This window comes from Populus alba, chromosome 12 (genome assembly GCF_005239225.2).
Source record: "Populus alba chromosome 12, ASM523922v2, whole genome shotgun sequence".
Taxonomy (NCBI): Eukaryota; Viridiplantae; Streptophyta; class Magnoliopsida; order Malpighiales; family Salicaceae; genus Populus; species Populus alba.
In genome coordinates this window covers 7,036,397-7,050,901 of record NC_133295.1, presented here as the reverse complement: position 1 = coordinate 7,050,901, position 14,505 = coordinate 7,036,397, and the positions used below count along the sequence as shown (strand labels likewise).

The 14,505-nt window shown below is 32.5% G+C and overlaps 1 protein-coding gene across 3 annotated transcripts; it reads right to left on the bottom strand.

Annotated features, from left to right (window-relative positions):
• Window positions 1-3,443: 3,443 nt before the first annotated feature.
• On the bottom strand, window positions 3,444-13,232 carry LOC118049062 (protein CASP). 3 transcript variants are annotated; one of them, XM_073403619.1, is made up of 19 exons: window positions 12,969-13,231; window positions 12,627-12,737; window positions 12,365-12,543; window positions 11,734-11,883; window positions 10,766-10,854; window positions 10,501-10,610; window positions 10,255-10,349; window positions 9,315-9,370; window positions 8,938-9,103; window positions 7,715-7,807; window positions 7,204-7,332; window positions 6,809-6,928; window positions 6,379-6,459; window positions 5,666-5,800; window positions 5,409-5,552; window positions 5,220-5,321; window positions 4,722-4,801; window positions 3,967-4,059; window positions 3,444-3,883 (listed from the first exon to the last, which is right to left on the bottom strand). In XM_073403619.1, exons 1-19 carry the CDS (start codon window positions 13,048-13,050, stop codon window positions 3,829-3,831), a joined length of 2,070 nt encoding a protein of 689 aa, XP_073259720.1. In that variant the 5' UTR covers window positions 13,051-13,231; the 3' UTR covers window positions 3,444-3,828. The 3 variants fall into 3 exon arrangements, with proteins under 3 accessions (XP_073259720.1, XP_034914828.1, XP_073259721.1); XM_035058937.2 differs by having other exon boundaries at window positions 5,693-5,800; window positions 12,969-13,229; XM_073403620.1 differs by lacking the exon at window positions 4,722-4,801 and having other exon boundaries at window positions 12,969-13,232.
• Window positions 13,233-14,505: the final 1,273 nt, after the last annotated feature.

The window sequence follows — 14,505 nt, the reverse complement described above, 5'->3', positions numbered from 1 at the left end:
TTGTTTTCCAACCAGATGATTGAGTTTGGGTGCATATGTAAAAGTAAAGGTTTCCATCCCATAAGAAATTAAAATTGCAACCTTAAAGAGATGGTCCATTCCAAATCCTTAAAAAAATAAATGAAAATGCCTACAAAATGTATATACTAAGTAAGTATAATGTTAGTGTTACTTTTAATGTTTCTGATCACCTTTTGTTTTGATGCGGGTGGTAATTCAAGGTCGAATTTCTTTAGCAGAGAGGGGATGTTATGAATTAGCCTATCATGACATAGGATCCATTAGAGGTGTCAATTGGACCAATCACAAGTTCAAAGGCCAAGAAACTAAAGGAGACATTTAATGGCTTATTTAGAGCATTTGTGCAAAGGTTAACATCAAAGAGGCTTCAACACATATGAAATAGCCTATAATCAACTTAATCCATGCGCAAAACGAGCTCAACTCAACCCCAACTTGGGTTTATGGTTGGCGGCATAATTGGGAGGCCTTGTTTGAACAACTTTCCATGCTCTACAAGAAAAGATGGGTGATGAAAATTAATCTTAACATTACAAGGATATTTTGGTAAAATATTTTTGGAGTTTCCATCTTGTACAAGGAAAATAAGGGGAAACATTTATTACAAAAAATTTCATGCTTATTTAAAAGAGTTAAATTCGGTAGCAACACTCCTTATTATTCAAGGACATTTAGGTTGGTTTTGGGTTGATTTTTTCTTATGCATAGTTTTATGCCAACAATTATAATTTTCGATCCAACGGTTGGATCAAGCTAAAATTTTATCAAAAGTTTCCAGAGGTCTTGTTTTATATATATTTGAAATCTCATATCAATTGGACATCAAAAAGACCTTGCGATAAGGTATAGAAGCTACTATGCAGAATTTGTATTAATTTCCTAGTTGATTTAGGATTTTTTTTCTATTTTATTTAGAACTCTTTTATTATTTCTTCAACATTGTTTATGAATTTTTTTACATATTATAAATAAGGTTATTTATCTTACTCAAGTCTTTTTTACATACTTTGATTTCATAATAATACTTGTGTGTATGAGAGGAAAACTCATACCTTGTGGTTCTTGAAAGAATTGAAATTGATTTATTGAAGAACAACTATTTTTGTGATATCTTCCTTATACTTCTCGGTCACGATACGCTAATTGTTGGGTGGGGGTTTGAATTCTAATAGTGTTAGTGTCTTAGTTCAATGTAATTATTATGTCACGTTTTCTATCTCAAATCTTAGTTTTGACTTTTCTAGGATTGTGTTCAAACTTGTGGGTTTCTGAATCTTTATATCCATGAAATTTACATTAGGTCCAACTCACTCTTGATGCATAAGGGTGAAGGAAAAGTTTGATCAACTTTAGTTTGGTTGATATGGAGGTGGCTAAGCATGATGATGTGAGTCAACTAGCACTTGTTATCATAAAATTCTGGAGGATGGCAATGAAAATGAGGTTTTATTTGTTTCTTTGTTTTTTTCTTTTTTGTTTTTTAAGGTTGGCTAGATGTCTTTTCATGTCATGTATAAGGGAGGATATAGTGAATGTGTGTATCAATTATTCTACATATTCTCTTTTCAAGATTTATTTTTTAACTGAACTATGTTTGAACCAAAATAACCTGGGCTTACCTGTGTTGTTTAGTCCAAGCCCACACCGCCCTTTTTATTTTTTATTTGTTTTATTTTTTTCTTCTCATGGAAAAAAATGAGGTGATTACACATGCTATCACTAAAGTACAACAATATAGATTAGTTTGAAAAAAAAAAGATTATACTAAATTTTTTTAATTTTAATTAAGGGTTTTAAATAGAAAGTAATTATAACAAATATACTAAAAGGGAAGATATTAGGGTAAATTACACATGCTATCCAATGTTTTAATGTACAATAAAATAACAAAAAAAAAACCCTAGAGTAAAAAAATCAATAGTTTTGAGTAGGGGTATTTAGGTATTTTTTTATACACCATAGAATTATATATGTACCCTTGAATCCAAGAAATTTAACCCATTATGATTAGGGATATCAGAGTCTTTTAGTCTTAGATTTTTGTCAATTATCGGTCTAGTTGAGGGTAGTGATTTGATTTTGCATTAAAATAATATTTTTTAATATGAAAAAGTTGCCTGTGCGTTTTGTGCACGTGCTAGCATGTGGGAAACAACATGTACTTCGGTGACATATAATAATAATAATTTTTTTTTTATTATTGATGCTTGTAACAATTGTGGTGAGAATAGTAATAATGGTGGTGGTGGTAATAATTGTAGTAGTAGTAGTAGTTTGTTATTATGATAATAGTGGTAGTGATGGTAATAATTGTTATGATAATGGTAATAATAATAAGAATCATGGTTATAATAATAATAAGAGGAGGAGGAGGAGGAATGATGTTGATAATAAAAATACTACTACTAATAATAATAACAATAGCAACGGTAGCAATAATAATAATAGTGATGATAATAGCGATAACAACTGTGAAAATAATAATAATATTAATAGGACTACTATTATTATTACTAATAATGCTAATGCTAACAATAATTATGGCGATGGTGATGATGCTGCTAATAATAATAATAATAATAATTTTAATAGTAATAGAAATAATAATAATGATGATAACGATGATGAGGACAATAATAATGATATTACTTATTAATAATAGTAGTAATAATGATTTTGATTTTTTTGAATTGTTATTTTTTTTTTAAATCATGTTGTATGATTAAATATTTTTTTAATTTTATCATTTAATATTTAACTTATTAAAAATTAAACTTCATGGTTTTTCAAGATTTAATGCTTCAAATGTAATGACTCGACTTACTAGTTTAAAAAGGTTAACATATTTTTTATGTATAAAAAAAGCTTTATAATTCTTTTTTTTTCTAAGTTATTTCAGTTATATAACTTAAGATGTGAATTTAATGGGATATTTTGTATTGACTTAGGTTAATTAGTATTGTTATATATTTATTACGAATACTTTTTTATATTTTTTTTAACTCATATCACTAACTGAACATTATTTTCTATAATTTGTTTTTTCAATCCAGCTAGTCCAATTCTATTTCCCGTGATAATGGGTAGTAATATGCCCCGTTAAATACTACTTAAAAGGTCGCCTTTCGGCACTCGTTAGCTTTATCTTTGTTTTATCGAGTCATATTGGTTTGTTGTGTACGCCACGAGATGGCCACAGCCACGGTTGAAGTTAGTTCTGTTAATTAATCAGCTGATATAATAGACATTTGACATCACTGTGAAGGAGGAAATGGTCTCTTTTCTATGATATTCTCACCTGTCCGTCGAGTCACCACCCATGAATATTCTCACTCTCACCGTCCTTTTTTTGGTGACTGATTCCCCACATGCAAGACACGAGAATCTGCTGACAATAAACAGGAAAAGCTAGTAAACAGGAGTCGTCGAATGGCAAGGAATCTTAATTTTTCAGAAGATCGTAGTTACAGAAATGAACACAACGCTAGAACATCCCCTGGGAAATTAATTTGTACACAAATTTGACACTTTCATGGTCGAGGCATAATCAGCTGCGTCGCACAGCAAACCTTGCACAGATTTCACTAATTATAGTAGATTCAAATAGTCCTAACTCCTAATGGCTATTCTTCAGTGCCTTCACGATATCCACCCACAAATGAATGCGTGAAGAAGAACAAAAATGCAGCTATTTTCATTGCGTTGTCAAACAAAAAAAAAGTCGATCACAAGCCACTTCTGTTACATATACATCCGATGAACTTTTATGCAGTCTCATCAATAGATACCAGAGAAAAGTATTATACACTAGAGTGCATGCGGGAGGTCCAGCTTTTTATCTCCATCGAAGGCCTCACCGTGGCTGCAGAGACACAATCTTTAATAATTTGGCAGAAAATCTAAAATAAAAACATAGTTATTGATGAAGCGATGACAAATGATCACCTGAGATAGCTCAGAGCTGACATTCGATAGAGACAGGTGAACACCAGAATATGTAACCCAATTGTATAGAAAAATGCAAAAGCTCGAGCATATCTGCAATAGTTATTTTAAATTAGAACTTGAAGAACTTTTGAAACATTGGACAATACTTGTATAAAAAGAAGGTGGGAACTAAGAATGCAGTGTATAAGATGAATGCTATGAACAGGAAAAGCATGTAGCTGCACACATCGAACAGGGGCAACAAGGATACTCAACCACAAGTGAACATGACACATATGGAGCACAAACATCCATATTCATGGGAGAAAAATATATTTTTCCAAGCATAAGCTGAAGAAAAAAAAAAAAAGGTTCATTTATATAAATAAATATAGCCTATGCAATGATGTGACAAGAATGTGATTGGGAAAGACAGGAAATAGAAGTGATGATAAATTGAAGAAATCAATAAAAATGTGTTCTGATTTGTTAGCACATATTATAAAACTGGCAAACAGCATCCAAGCAGTGGTGAAAATAAACAAATTGTGGAGTAGACAGGATGAAATCTGGTTACAGTTCAAAGGACCAGAAAACTCAGTGAGCTGCCAAACACTGATTCATGTAAGATACCATTAGTTATGATGGTGAACCATAACTAGAGACCATAGTAATGCTGGTATTTGAGAGATGCATAGTTCAGGATCTGCACTATGTACTGAGAAATAAGGGGGGTAAAGAACAGTTGCAATATGGAATAAACCAAACCATACTTGTTACCCAGAAGAAAGCGTCCACTACTAAGCGTGATTCTATCCCTGAAACCCAACTCCTTGTATCTTTGATCCCGCTCCTAGTTTCAAATAAATGGTTGGTCAGTACATGATAAATGACTTCAAAAAGCCTAGGATATGCATCTGAATATTGAATCTGAAAATATGTCATTAAAGATCTCTTCGTTCAAAGTATGATAAAACAGACTATTACTAGACCGCCCCTCTCAACTATTAGAAAATTAAAAAATGGAAAACTGAATTGAGTTTTCTTGAAGAACAACAATGACAAAGCCCTACTGCAACAAAATCAGTCAGAACAGGCATGAGGTATTGAGGTTTATGCCTGTTCCATTCAATTACTACCTTCAAATGGGAAAACAAAAGCTAAAGAAGGAAAGTGACTTGGCAGGCCTTAAAAACCACTTTATGATCAAACATGTGACCATGAGTTTTGTGATGAAACAACTTTTAGCAGATGAGCTCAAAGAATACAACCTTCTTTGAAAAAGCAGCGAACGGATTTATGTCATCTTCATATATCTTCTTGTACTTAGATTCAACATCTGAGGCAAAGCCACTTTCCAGATCCTCAGCATGCTGAAAATGATCATATAACATTAATAAAATAGAACACTAGAAGCAAAATAGGGAAAAAGAGATAAAAATGGATATGCAATGAGGTACCTTCTTTGATCCTCGAGAAACTACTTTCTCAAGATTGTAATCTTGGACATAGCGTATCTTTCCATATAGTTTGACATTATCAGCTTTTGTTTTCTCCAAGTCTGCTGCTAGCACCCCTATCTTCTCCTTCAATTGCCTCACCTCCTACAATATTTGAAAGAATTCACTTAAATCACACTAACATTTGATCTAGCAATGTGAATATTTCGCAATGTGCCAAACAAAAAACTAAACTATAATGAAAAGTCAGCATTTACAAAAAGATTGCATAGCATATAACATGCCTCTTCGGTCTCCCGCAAACGTGCCCTAAATCGATCTCGCTGATTGCAGATCACCTTAAGCATTGAGCTCTGATCTTGATCTAAGGAAACATGTTTCTGATCTGCATTCTGGACCAAAATAGGCAAGTATGAATAAGAAAAAAATTCATGGAGAAGAAACAAATCTCAGAGAAAAAAATTACAAAATAACACTAAAATATTTAAATTGATGTTCCTTACATGATTTCCCTCCTTGAAGATTCACTAGCCAATTAAGTTAATAATCCTTTAAATTTTTCACAAAATGTTCACCCATATGTTGCAATTCCCTACCGTTTTATTAATCAAAACAAATAGTAAAACCTGGCATGCACAAGTATTAATGAGTGAAAACAATGGCATCCATTAACTATAGAGCAATGCTATGCAGTGCAAAACGAAATTTATAAAATAATCATGACAGACAATGGCAGCTGGTGAAATTTTATTTAACTTCTAGGTCATTTATTTTTTTAACTCTTGTTTGTGTTAGTTTCAGTACTCTTTTCATGCTAGATAGCTTTGTTCTAAACTATCTACTAGAGATGAGTGAAAATGATGCTATCCATCGCAATCACAAAGAACACATCAGTGATCAATGACTTGTTAATTTTATCTCGATAAACTCATTAATGGAAATTGCGGTGTAGGAAGAAAGAGAGAGGTACCTCAGATAATTCAACCCCCCCTGCTTCTGAAAGATCCCAAGCATCAAATAGACTGCCTTTCCGATCTTTGGAGCTATAACCCTGCATCAGGAAGAAAACAACTTAAATTTCACATTTTGAAGTGTTTGTAATCATCATATATGATGGGAGGATGTTATTTATTTATTATTTATTTGCTGATTATGTCTCTGCAAGATAGTAAATTGTCTTAAAATTGGATGCCTATAATCCTTTGACAATGATGTGTTCATTCAAGAATAGAATGATCACACATTTGGGAACTTAATGGACATTTTAACACAATTAACAAGTTTCGACCTGTTAATATACATGCAAAGCATAATAGATTCACGGAGGCTAACATTAACATGCAGAGTGACCAAGTTACAGAATAGGCAGTGCAAGAGATTCAAAAGTCATTGATCCGAACCTTTAATATATCATCTTCCAACTTTTGTATTAATTTTTGTTGTTCATTAACCTTTGCAGTAAGCTCTGTTATCTTGCCTTCAGCTGTTTCCAGTGAAGTCACTTTCTCAGAGATTTTTACCTGAAAGCAGCAAAATTTGAGCATCATAACCAATCCTTAAAATCTTTAGCCACCACCTAAACATTCCCAAAGTATGGCCCTCAGCCTCGAACTACATGGTCAATGGATGGGGTAAAGATTGAAATCTTACCATAAAAAATGAATAAAAGAACAAAAAATAAGAAAGCATTTAGACAGTATTTATTTCCTTATAGTGACTTCAGCAAGATCTAGAATATCGAACACTAAAAGGAAAACTGGAAAGTAAATGAGGTAATGCAAGGACTACTTGGTACCTTTAACTGCGTGAGTTCATGTTCCATTTTTCTGTTTTTATCAAGAAGAAGAGACTCCATTTTGCTCATCTCTTCCCCACTTGTAGCTACTTCCCAATCTTCAGCCTCAATTGAATTGTAACCTACAGCCTAAATCAAATAATAGTGAAACCATTAACAGAGAGAAATAAAACATTGTAAAGTGTACAGAGGTGGAATTTGAATTCAGACCACTGGGACTTATCAATGAAAAGACTTCAAACTGGCAATAATGGTGTGAAATCTTGGCTAATATAGCAAGATGTAAGAAAGACAAGAATCCAGAGATTGAAGCTATCCAATCTACATAAAAAAACTTAACCTATCTGAGTTTAACAACCCACAAAGCAACTAACTTCACAGAAAAGACATGTTATTTCACCTTCAATACATTCAAAAGGCTATTTATACCCAAGAAATAATAAAAAAACATTTCAACAAATATTATCAGCAGGAACTCTTGTGTAAATCACCAAAATGGTGAGCTAACTACCTGCAAAATTTTCACTTTTTTACGCAAATCATCAACTAATTTTTCAGTTGGTTTTGCTTGAAGCTCTTTCTTCATCTCCTCGAGAGCAGCTTCCTGCATAAGAAAATGAAGGAATACCCAAGTAATTAACAAAAACAATTCAAAAAGAAGAGATGTATAAGCAATTATAAATATAGATCATTTCCATACTGAATCATTTTTTATTGGCATAGCAAATTAATTTCTTACAGCCATTCACAACAATCCTCAGTCATATATACTATGCAACATTACTTCATCAAAGTCAATGACATAAATCTTGGATATCTGATCCAATCCCTTTCACTTTGCAGCAAAGATCATCTATCAAAACCTTGTTGCCTGGGTTAAGGTGGAAGCATTGGCTAAGGATATTTATCTGTGTCTAACTTGTTATGGCCTAACTCCTTGGACAAAGGAAAAGATCTGGAATTGCATGTGTTGTAATTATTATCTATTCTTCTAGAGCTCAGTTTTTCTGATGGGCCATGCTATGTTAATAAAGCCCCAAAAAAAAATAGTTTAAGTTGAGCAAGTTGGATTGACCCCAGTAAAGAAGGCCGCAAACTAGAAATCTCCAGCCCAATAATAAGACATAAAAAGAGTTTGCTATAAATTCCCCCTAATCTCTCTAATGAATCTGACCAGATCCAGAGCTCTTTGCTAATGAATAAGGATAACTCTTACTTCTCCTTCAGGAAATCTCCAGCCCAACCAATTAGTAGCCTAAGAGAACTTTAGCTCATACACCACCCTCGGTTCAGAAGATGCCAACTTTTAAGATATAAACCTGAAACTGAGAGGCTCACACAGGCTCTATTTTCATTTATAATTTATTTAACTTTTCACATTCCTAGCACACAAATTTTTCCTGAAGTGACTTATTTAAGTACTGCTAAATCCTCAAAGCATGAGATGAAGTTGTTAAGAAGGAAATTTTTTATGCAAAAAAAGATTCATTTTGCATTCTTACAGAAAACTTGTAGCCATAAATTAGATGGAACTGCTAGAAATTATAAATGCTTCATTATTACAGATCTTATAGCACCACCTGAGAAATGATACATCCAATTCATTTGATTTTCATGGAGCAAATGAACAGTATCTCATGAGAATAAAAAGAGAACCTAACAAGTTTCAAGCTCAACAGGGTTAATATCTCTTGATAAACATTGAACCAACAAAAAAAGAATAAAGTGCCATACCTTCTCATTAAGTAAAATATTCAATTTTTTGATCTCATTAATGTGTTGTTCTCGCTCATTTGTCAATGTGGTTTCAATGTTGTGAAGTTCCATGTTAAGTTCAGAGATAAGCTTTTCTTTGGTGCTCAAAGAACTCTCGAGAATGCTAGTTGAATCTGAATTGTCACTGTGACAGCAACAAACAAAACTCAAAAACATTTCTGTAAGAAAAAATGTTAGGTAGATTCAAATGATGCGTGCATTCATCATGGAAAGAAACAATCACTGGAGGAATGAAATATCATGAATGTGCAAATCCAATCCAAATCTTTAAAAAGGCCACCGGTTTATGTAGAAGCAGAAGCAAAGACAATGACAATGGTGCTGAAGTACATTACCCTTTCTTATCTTCAATCTCTTCATTTGCTGATTGCAACTGAGAGCGTAGGACACCCTGCAGAAATATCTAGTTAAAATTTCAGACCATTAAAAAGAAAAGAAGTCATTGATAAAAAGTCCATTCAAGACACTAATCATCTAGAATCACACAGAACTTGGCAGTACAGATCATATCATGGTGGAAGGCTATATGGCATGATCTTTTCAGTTTCAATAATGAGTACAATTACACATTCCTCCCTAAGATTTAGTATGCAGTAATAAAAACATAGAAAAAAAAAAACCCAAAGTGCTTGGGATAAAAAAAAATTGAAGAAATTCTTCAACAAGTTATAAAACAAAAACTAGATCCTCTGGCCTAGGATTTACCGATACTCACAGATGCAGGTACATGACCATAAAGACGAGCAGAAATGAAAGCCTAAATCTGATTGCTAGGTGTCAAGAGGAAGGTTAAAGTCACATATTAGAACTGTATATTTTGTTTGCCAAACAAAAGACATTAAGCTAAAATCACAGGGTAAAAAACCCTGCTGACATGTCCCATGAAGCAAAAACAACAAGGCAGTTTCATTTACTTAGTGTTGTTAACTAAATTCAATGAATGCTGGAATCTGGCACAAGATCCATGACCATTCAATACCAAATGTTCTATTTGAATAAAACTCTATGCAATGAATTGATTCATGATGAATAATAGTAATAGTAATAATAAGATTCTTCCTAGCTTATTCAGTTTTCCCTGCACAAGTTCTAGCAGTTAAAACAAGAACATACTGATTATCAAACAACCCAACAACATGTCTAGGAATCCACCATAAAAACTGAACAATAGAAGATGAAAAGAAAGCAGCTAAGCTAATTAGTTGTAAGAAGAGGAGGGAACAAATTGAGAAGGATAGATTACAAGTTGGAATAAACAAACTGTGAAACACATACTTTCTCCCTCTCAAGACTATGCAGACGTGTTTGTGCCCTTTCCACTTCATCCATCAGAAAATTGACCTCTGATTGCTTTGATGCCCATTCTTCCTCTGATATTATTAAAAAAGAAAAAAAGGCATAAGATACTTGCAATAGAAATAGAATTTACAGGTGAGCGTTTCTTGTAATAACAATTATGGACACGATAGATTTGAGAGCATGATTAGGACATAATATAGGAAGTCAGGATTTGAATATCACCTGATTGAGCACGAACTTCAAACAATTGGCTTTGTGCAAGTTCATGTAATTTCTGTATAGTTGCAACGCTTTCTTTAGCTTGTCGTAATTGATCTTGCAATGATTGCTCCCTGACAAGAATCAGAGATAAGTAAGATGAAAATTCAAACAGCCACCAGCAGAACTTTGTTTTTATTTTTGTTTCTTTTCTTTTCTTTTCATTTCTTTTTTTTTTTCCGTTGAAAATGAAAGATATCTGTCACCACAACAAACCACGGATAGATACCTTTCTTTTAAAACCTCTAATGTTTTCTGGTTCTCTTCAGCCAAACTTCGTTGCTTCATCTCCACAATTTCCTTTACTTTTTCCTCCATCTGCATCAAACATCACCAAGTAGATAATCACAATTCGTATTTCAGAAATATTTAGCATATCAATATTGACTATGGATCTGACATATAATAGCAGTGATCTATGGAAGGACATCACATTGCTAACTGATAGAAGGTCTGCTACTTCAAAAAAAAAAAAAAAAAACACAAAGAGAATAAAAGATGGCCAAAGAGTTCCCATGCAGTAAAAAACCCAATAGCTCAACCAGCTTACAATTAGTCAGAACAGATTGAATATCTCTATTCTTGTGTCCTATATACATATACATCTGAGTCTGACAATAATAAGTACTTCAAGACATGAATGAATTGATATTTTTTTGTACTTCTCCTTTGTTTCCAATTATGTGTGATGATATCAACTTTAGGGATGGAACTTCTAGCAAAGAAGAGAAAATTATGCAGTACATACAAACAATGTATGCTAACACCTCAAATACGAAGCACTTATGCATGAAGATATGTCATTCATTTAACTTTTTTTGTAACCATTAATAAAGGAGAAAAAATATAATGCCTTATAAGAAAATGTTAGGCTCACATATAAAATAGCAAATGAACAAATAATATTCTAATCAATACAAATAGCAAATCTCATAAATGATTGCCAAAGTTCTATAATAGATGGCTCAATATTTTAACAAAAACAAATCCATAAAGACAAAAAAGGATAAACCTTGTGCTTTTCTCTATCAGCCAAACTGCTTGCTACAAATCATGTAAGCAATATCACTATCATAATAGCGGTCAAACACCAAGGTCCTAAGAGCCCATGTGATTCCAAGACTTGACAGCTACAGTGAGGGAACATCAAAATTCATTTCCTACTGGTAAGTAATGCATATAAAAAGAAATGCATACCTGCTGCTCTAACTGACGGTTGCGCTCTTCAAGTCTTCTTATTGTTGCTTGCTGATTCTTTAGGTGAGCTGCCTCAGTCCTGAACTCCTCTAGCTCAACTTTCATCTTCCGGCTCTCAGATTCTAGCTCAGACAATTTCAGATCTTGCTCCTGCAAAGAGAAAACAGATTTTGCATAATGGATCGATGCTGTGTGGGTCATAAGAATTCTTATGCTGGCAGGAGGAGAGCAAGATGAAGAAGTCAAGATTTTCAGATATAGCTCCTGTACTTTGAGCTTTCACTGATGCTAAGAAGAGCACTTGTTTCCAACACAGTTACTAAATCTATGCCTAACTTAAAATATTGTTTTAACACGACTTCCCAAGCTTGTACCGCAGACATCAATAGTAAATGTTAACAAGAATACATTGCCAACATGTGAAACCTTACGTTATTGGGATGAGACCTAAGGGATTGCTCAGTTCTGAGAATTACATCCAACACTAAGCACTACAATATATGTGAAGGGCAGACAAATTCCTGATATTCATAAGATTATCACCGAGAAAAACAACAGATACTAAGCACTTGCCAGTTACAGATTACATTTGCAGACAGCATAAAGAAAGGAATATATCAATGCTACTTACAGAAATTGAAGCAAGAGCAGGATAAGGATCTGGAGCCTCATAAAGTTTCTGATAGATATTAAGAAAAGCATTTTCTCCAAATTTGGCTCTCTTAGTAAGATTATCAACTTCTTCCTGGAACCCTTTTAGCAATGAGTTAAACAAACCTAACTTTTCGTCGGATGAAGCCTTCTTGAAATCTGCCACCAAAAATAAATAAATAAATAAGAATCGATAAACCTTAACTTTTAGCAATTTAATTAATTGGTGATGGTAAGGGTACCTCTGGTGCTCTCGGCAAGCTTCCGTCGGTTTTTCTGGCTGTTTTCCTGATTTTCAGCAATTCTAAGTCCCTGCTCATCCAACACACTTTTCTCCTTCTCCAGCTCAAATTCTAGATCAAGTATTAATTTGAAAAAACAGATCATCATCATTATTATTCTTTTTCCTACTCTTGCAAAAATGCAGCATAAATTAGATATTAATTGCTAAATCAAATCATTATTAAAAAGGAAAGAAAGAAAAGAAAAATAATCATCGGTTCATAAATCGGGACAGGTCGATATTTAGCATCAATCAAGGGTGAATTCAAATAAAATTAGGTTTTAATTGATTAAAATGATACCTTTCCAGAAATTGGAGACGAGGGAGACAGGAGAAGTGGAGATCGTTTTGTCCCTCTCGGATCCTCCTTGCGGAGCCTCCATTTTTTAAGCGAATTTGGATCTGACTACAAATTCAGTTAGCGAAGAAGATGTGAATAAACAATCAGATTCATAAATTCACTAGCAAGAGATCAGTTGATTTAAGGGTGTGAGTTTCAAATCAAAATCTTTTCGTGTTTGTAAAGTTCGCGACCGTCTGAAAAAGGAGTGGAGTGGGTTCGGTAAAGCCCAAAATCAATATTTCCATTAGTTGGTTTAATGTAATCTTTTTTCTAGATGGTCCATTGGACCAATCCAATATTATAGAATTCTCATTGTTTCCATGGGCTTGTCTAATGTTGTCAGGATAAATAAAGATTATTAGCTACGAAAAAATTAAAATAAACAGTGTAGTACTTCTTTCATTGCATATAAAAATGTAACTTATACATACTTATTATGGAAATTATCTAATAATTTATTAAAATATTATTGGTCTTGCTTGAACTAAGTTTTTAAGTCATTGAGTTAATTCTATTGAAGAAAAAACTAACAGGTACCGTTTTAAACAATTCTAAATATGAAGAGATAAAAATGATGAAAATAAAAATGTATTTATATTAATTAGGAGGTGTTATGTAGGATGACGCCGCACTCGGTGGCATGTGCTAATAACTTTTTTTTTTTAATAATATTTATATTAATCAAAATACCAAATCGCCTTCTCCCAACTTATTCATTAAAAAAAAAACAATATGAAAAAAAAAAAAATCTCAATTATGTAAGTTTAACATGTTTTGCTTTTAAGGGTAATATAGTTTTTATATTCGCCTGTAAAATATAGAAAGACCAAATTACCCTCGCTCAACCTTTTAAAAAATATTGCTTTATAGGTTGAATTGTCCTCAATCAATTTTGTAATGACTACCAGACTTTATGAAAAAATCATTATACCTCTAATAGAAACTCAAGATAACAAAAAAAATGAGTAAGAGATACGAACAATAGGGAATATTATGTGAAATTGAGAGAATAATCTCCATGAATAAATATAAAAGTATACATAGAGATCCTACTTGAATTATAAATCTTAGTTTAAAATTCATAACAATGAACAAGCAATGATTTTTGAAGGATAGAAAAATTAGAAAAATATAAAACTTAAAAATGATATTTAAAGGAGGGTATGACATTCGTAAATAGATTTAAAGGTATTTATGAAGTTGTAAATAGAATTATAAATTTTAGATTCAAAATTTGTAATGTTGGCTAAACCAGTAATGTGTTTCAATGTATAAAAAAATAAATAAAATAGGGAAAAATGAGAAAATTATTTCAATTAATTAGTGTGGTAATAAGAAATAAATGATAAGAAATGATGGTATAAAAAGAAAAAAAGTGATGGTTTAAACGTTAATTAAAAATCGGTAACATTACTATCAAACAATAATAAGTTTGTTAAAGAAATAAAAGTGAAAAAATATAAAGTAAATATATTTTGAAGTAATAAAATGATTT

Coding starts and splice junctions, on each gene's coding strand:
- LOC118049062 (XM_073403619.1), bottom strand. CDS start 13,050: ATGGAGGCTCCGCAAGGAGGATCCGAGAGGGACAAAACGATCTCCACT. Junction 12,544..12,626: donor GCTTGCCGAGAGCACCAGAG/GTACCCTTACCA, acceptor TTTTGGTGGCAG/ATTTCAAGAAGGCTTCATCC. Junction 7,808..8,937: donor ATATTTTACTTAATGAGAAG/GTATGGCACTTT, acceptor TTTCTTATGCAG/GAAGCTGCTCTCGAGGAGAT.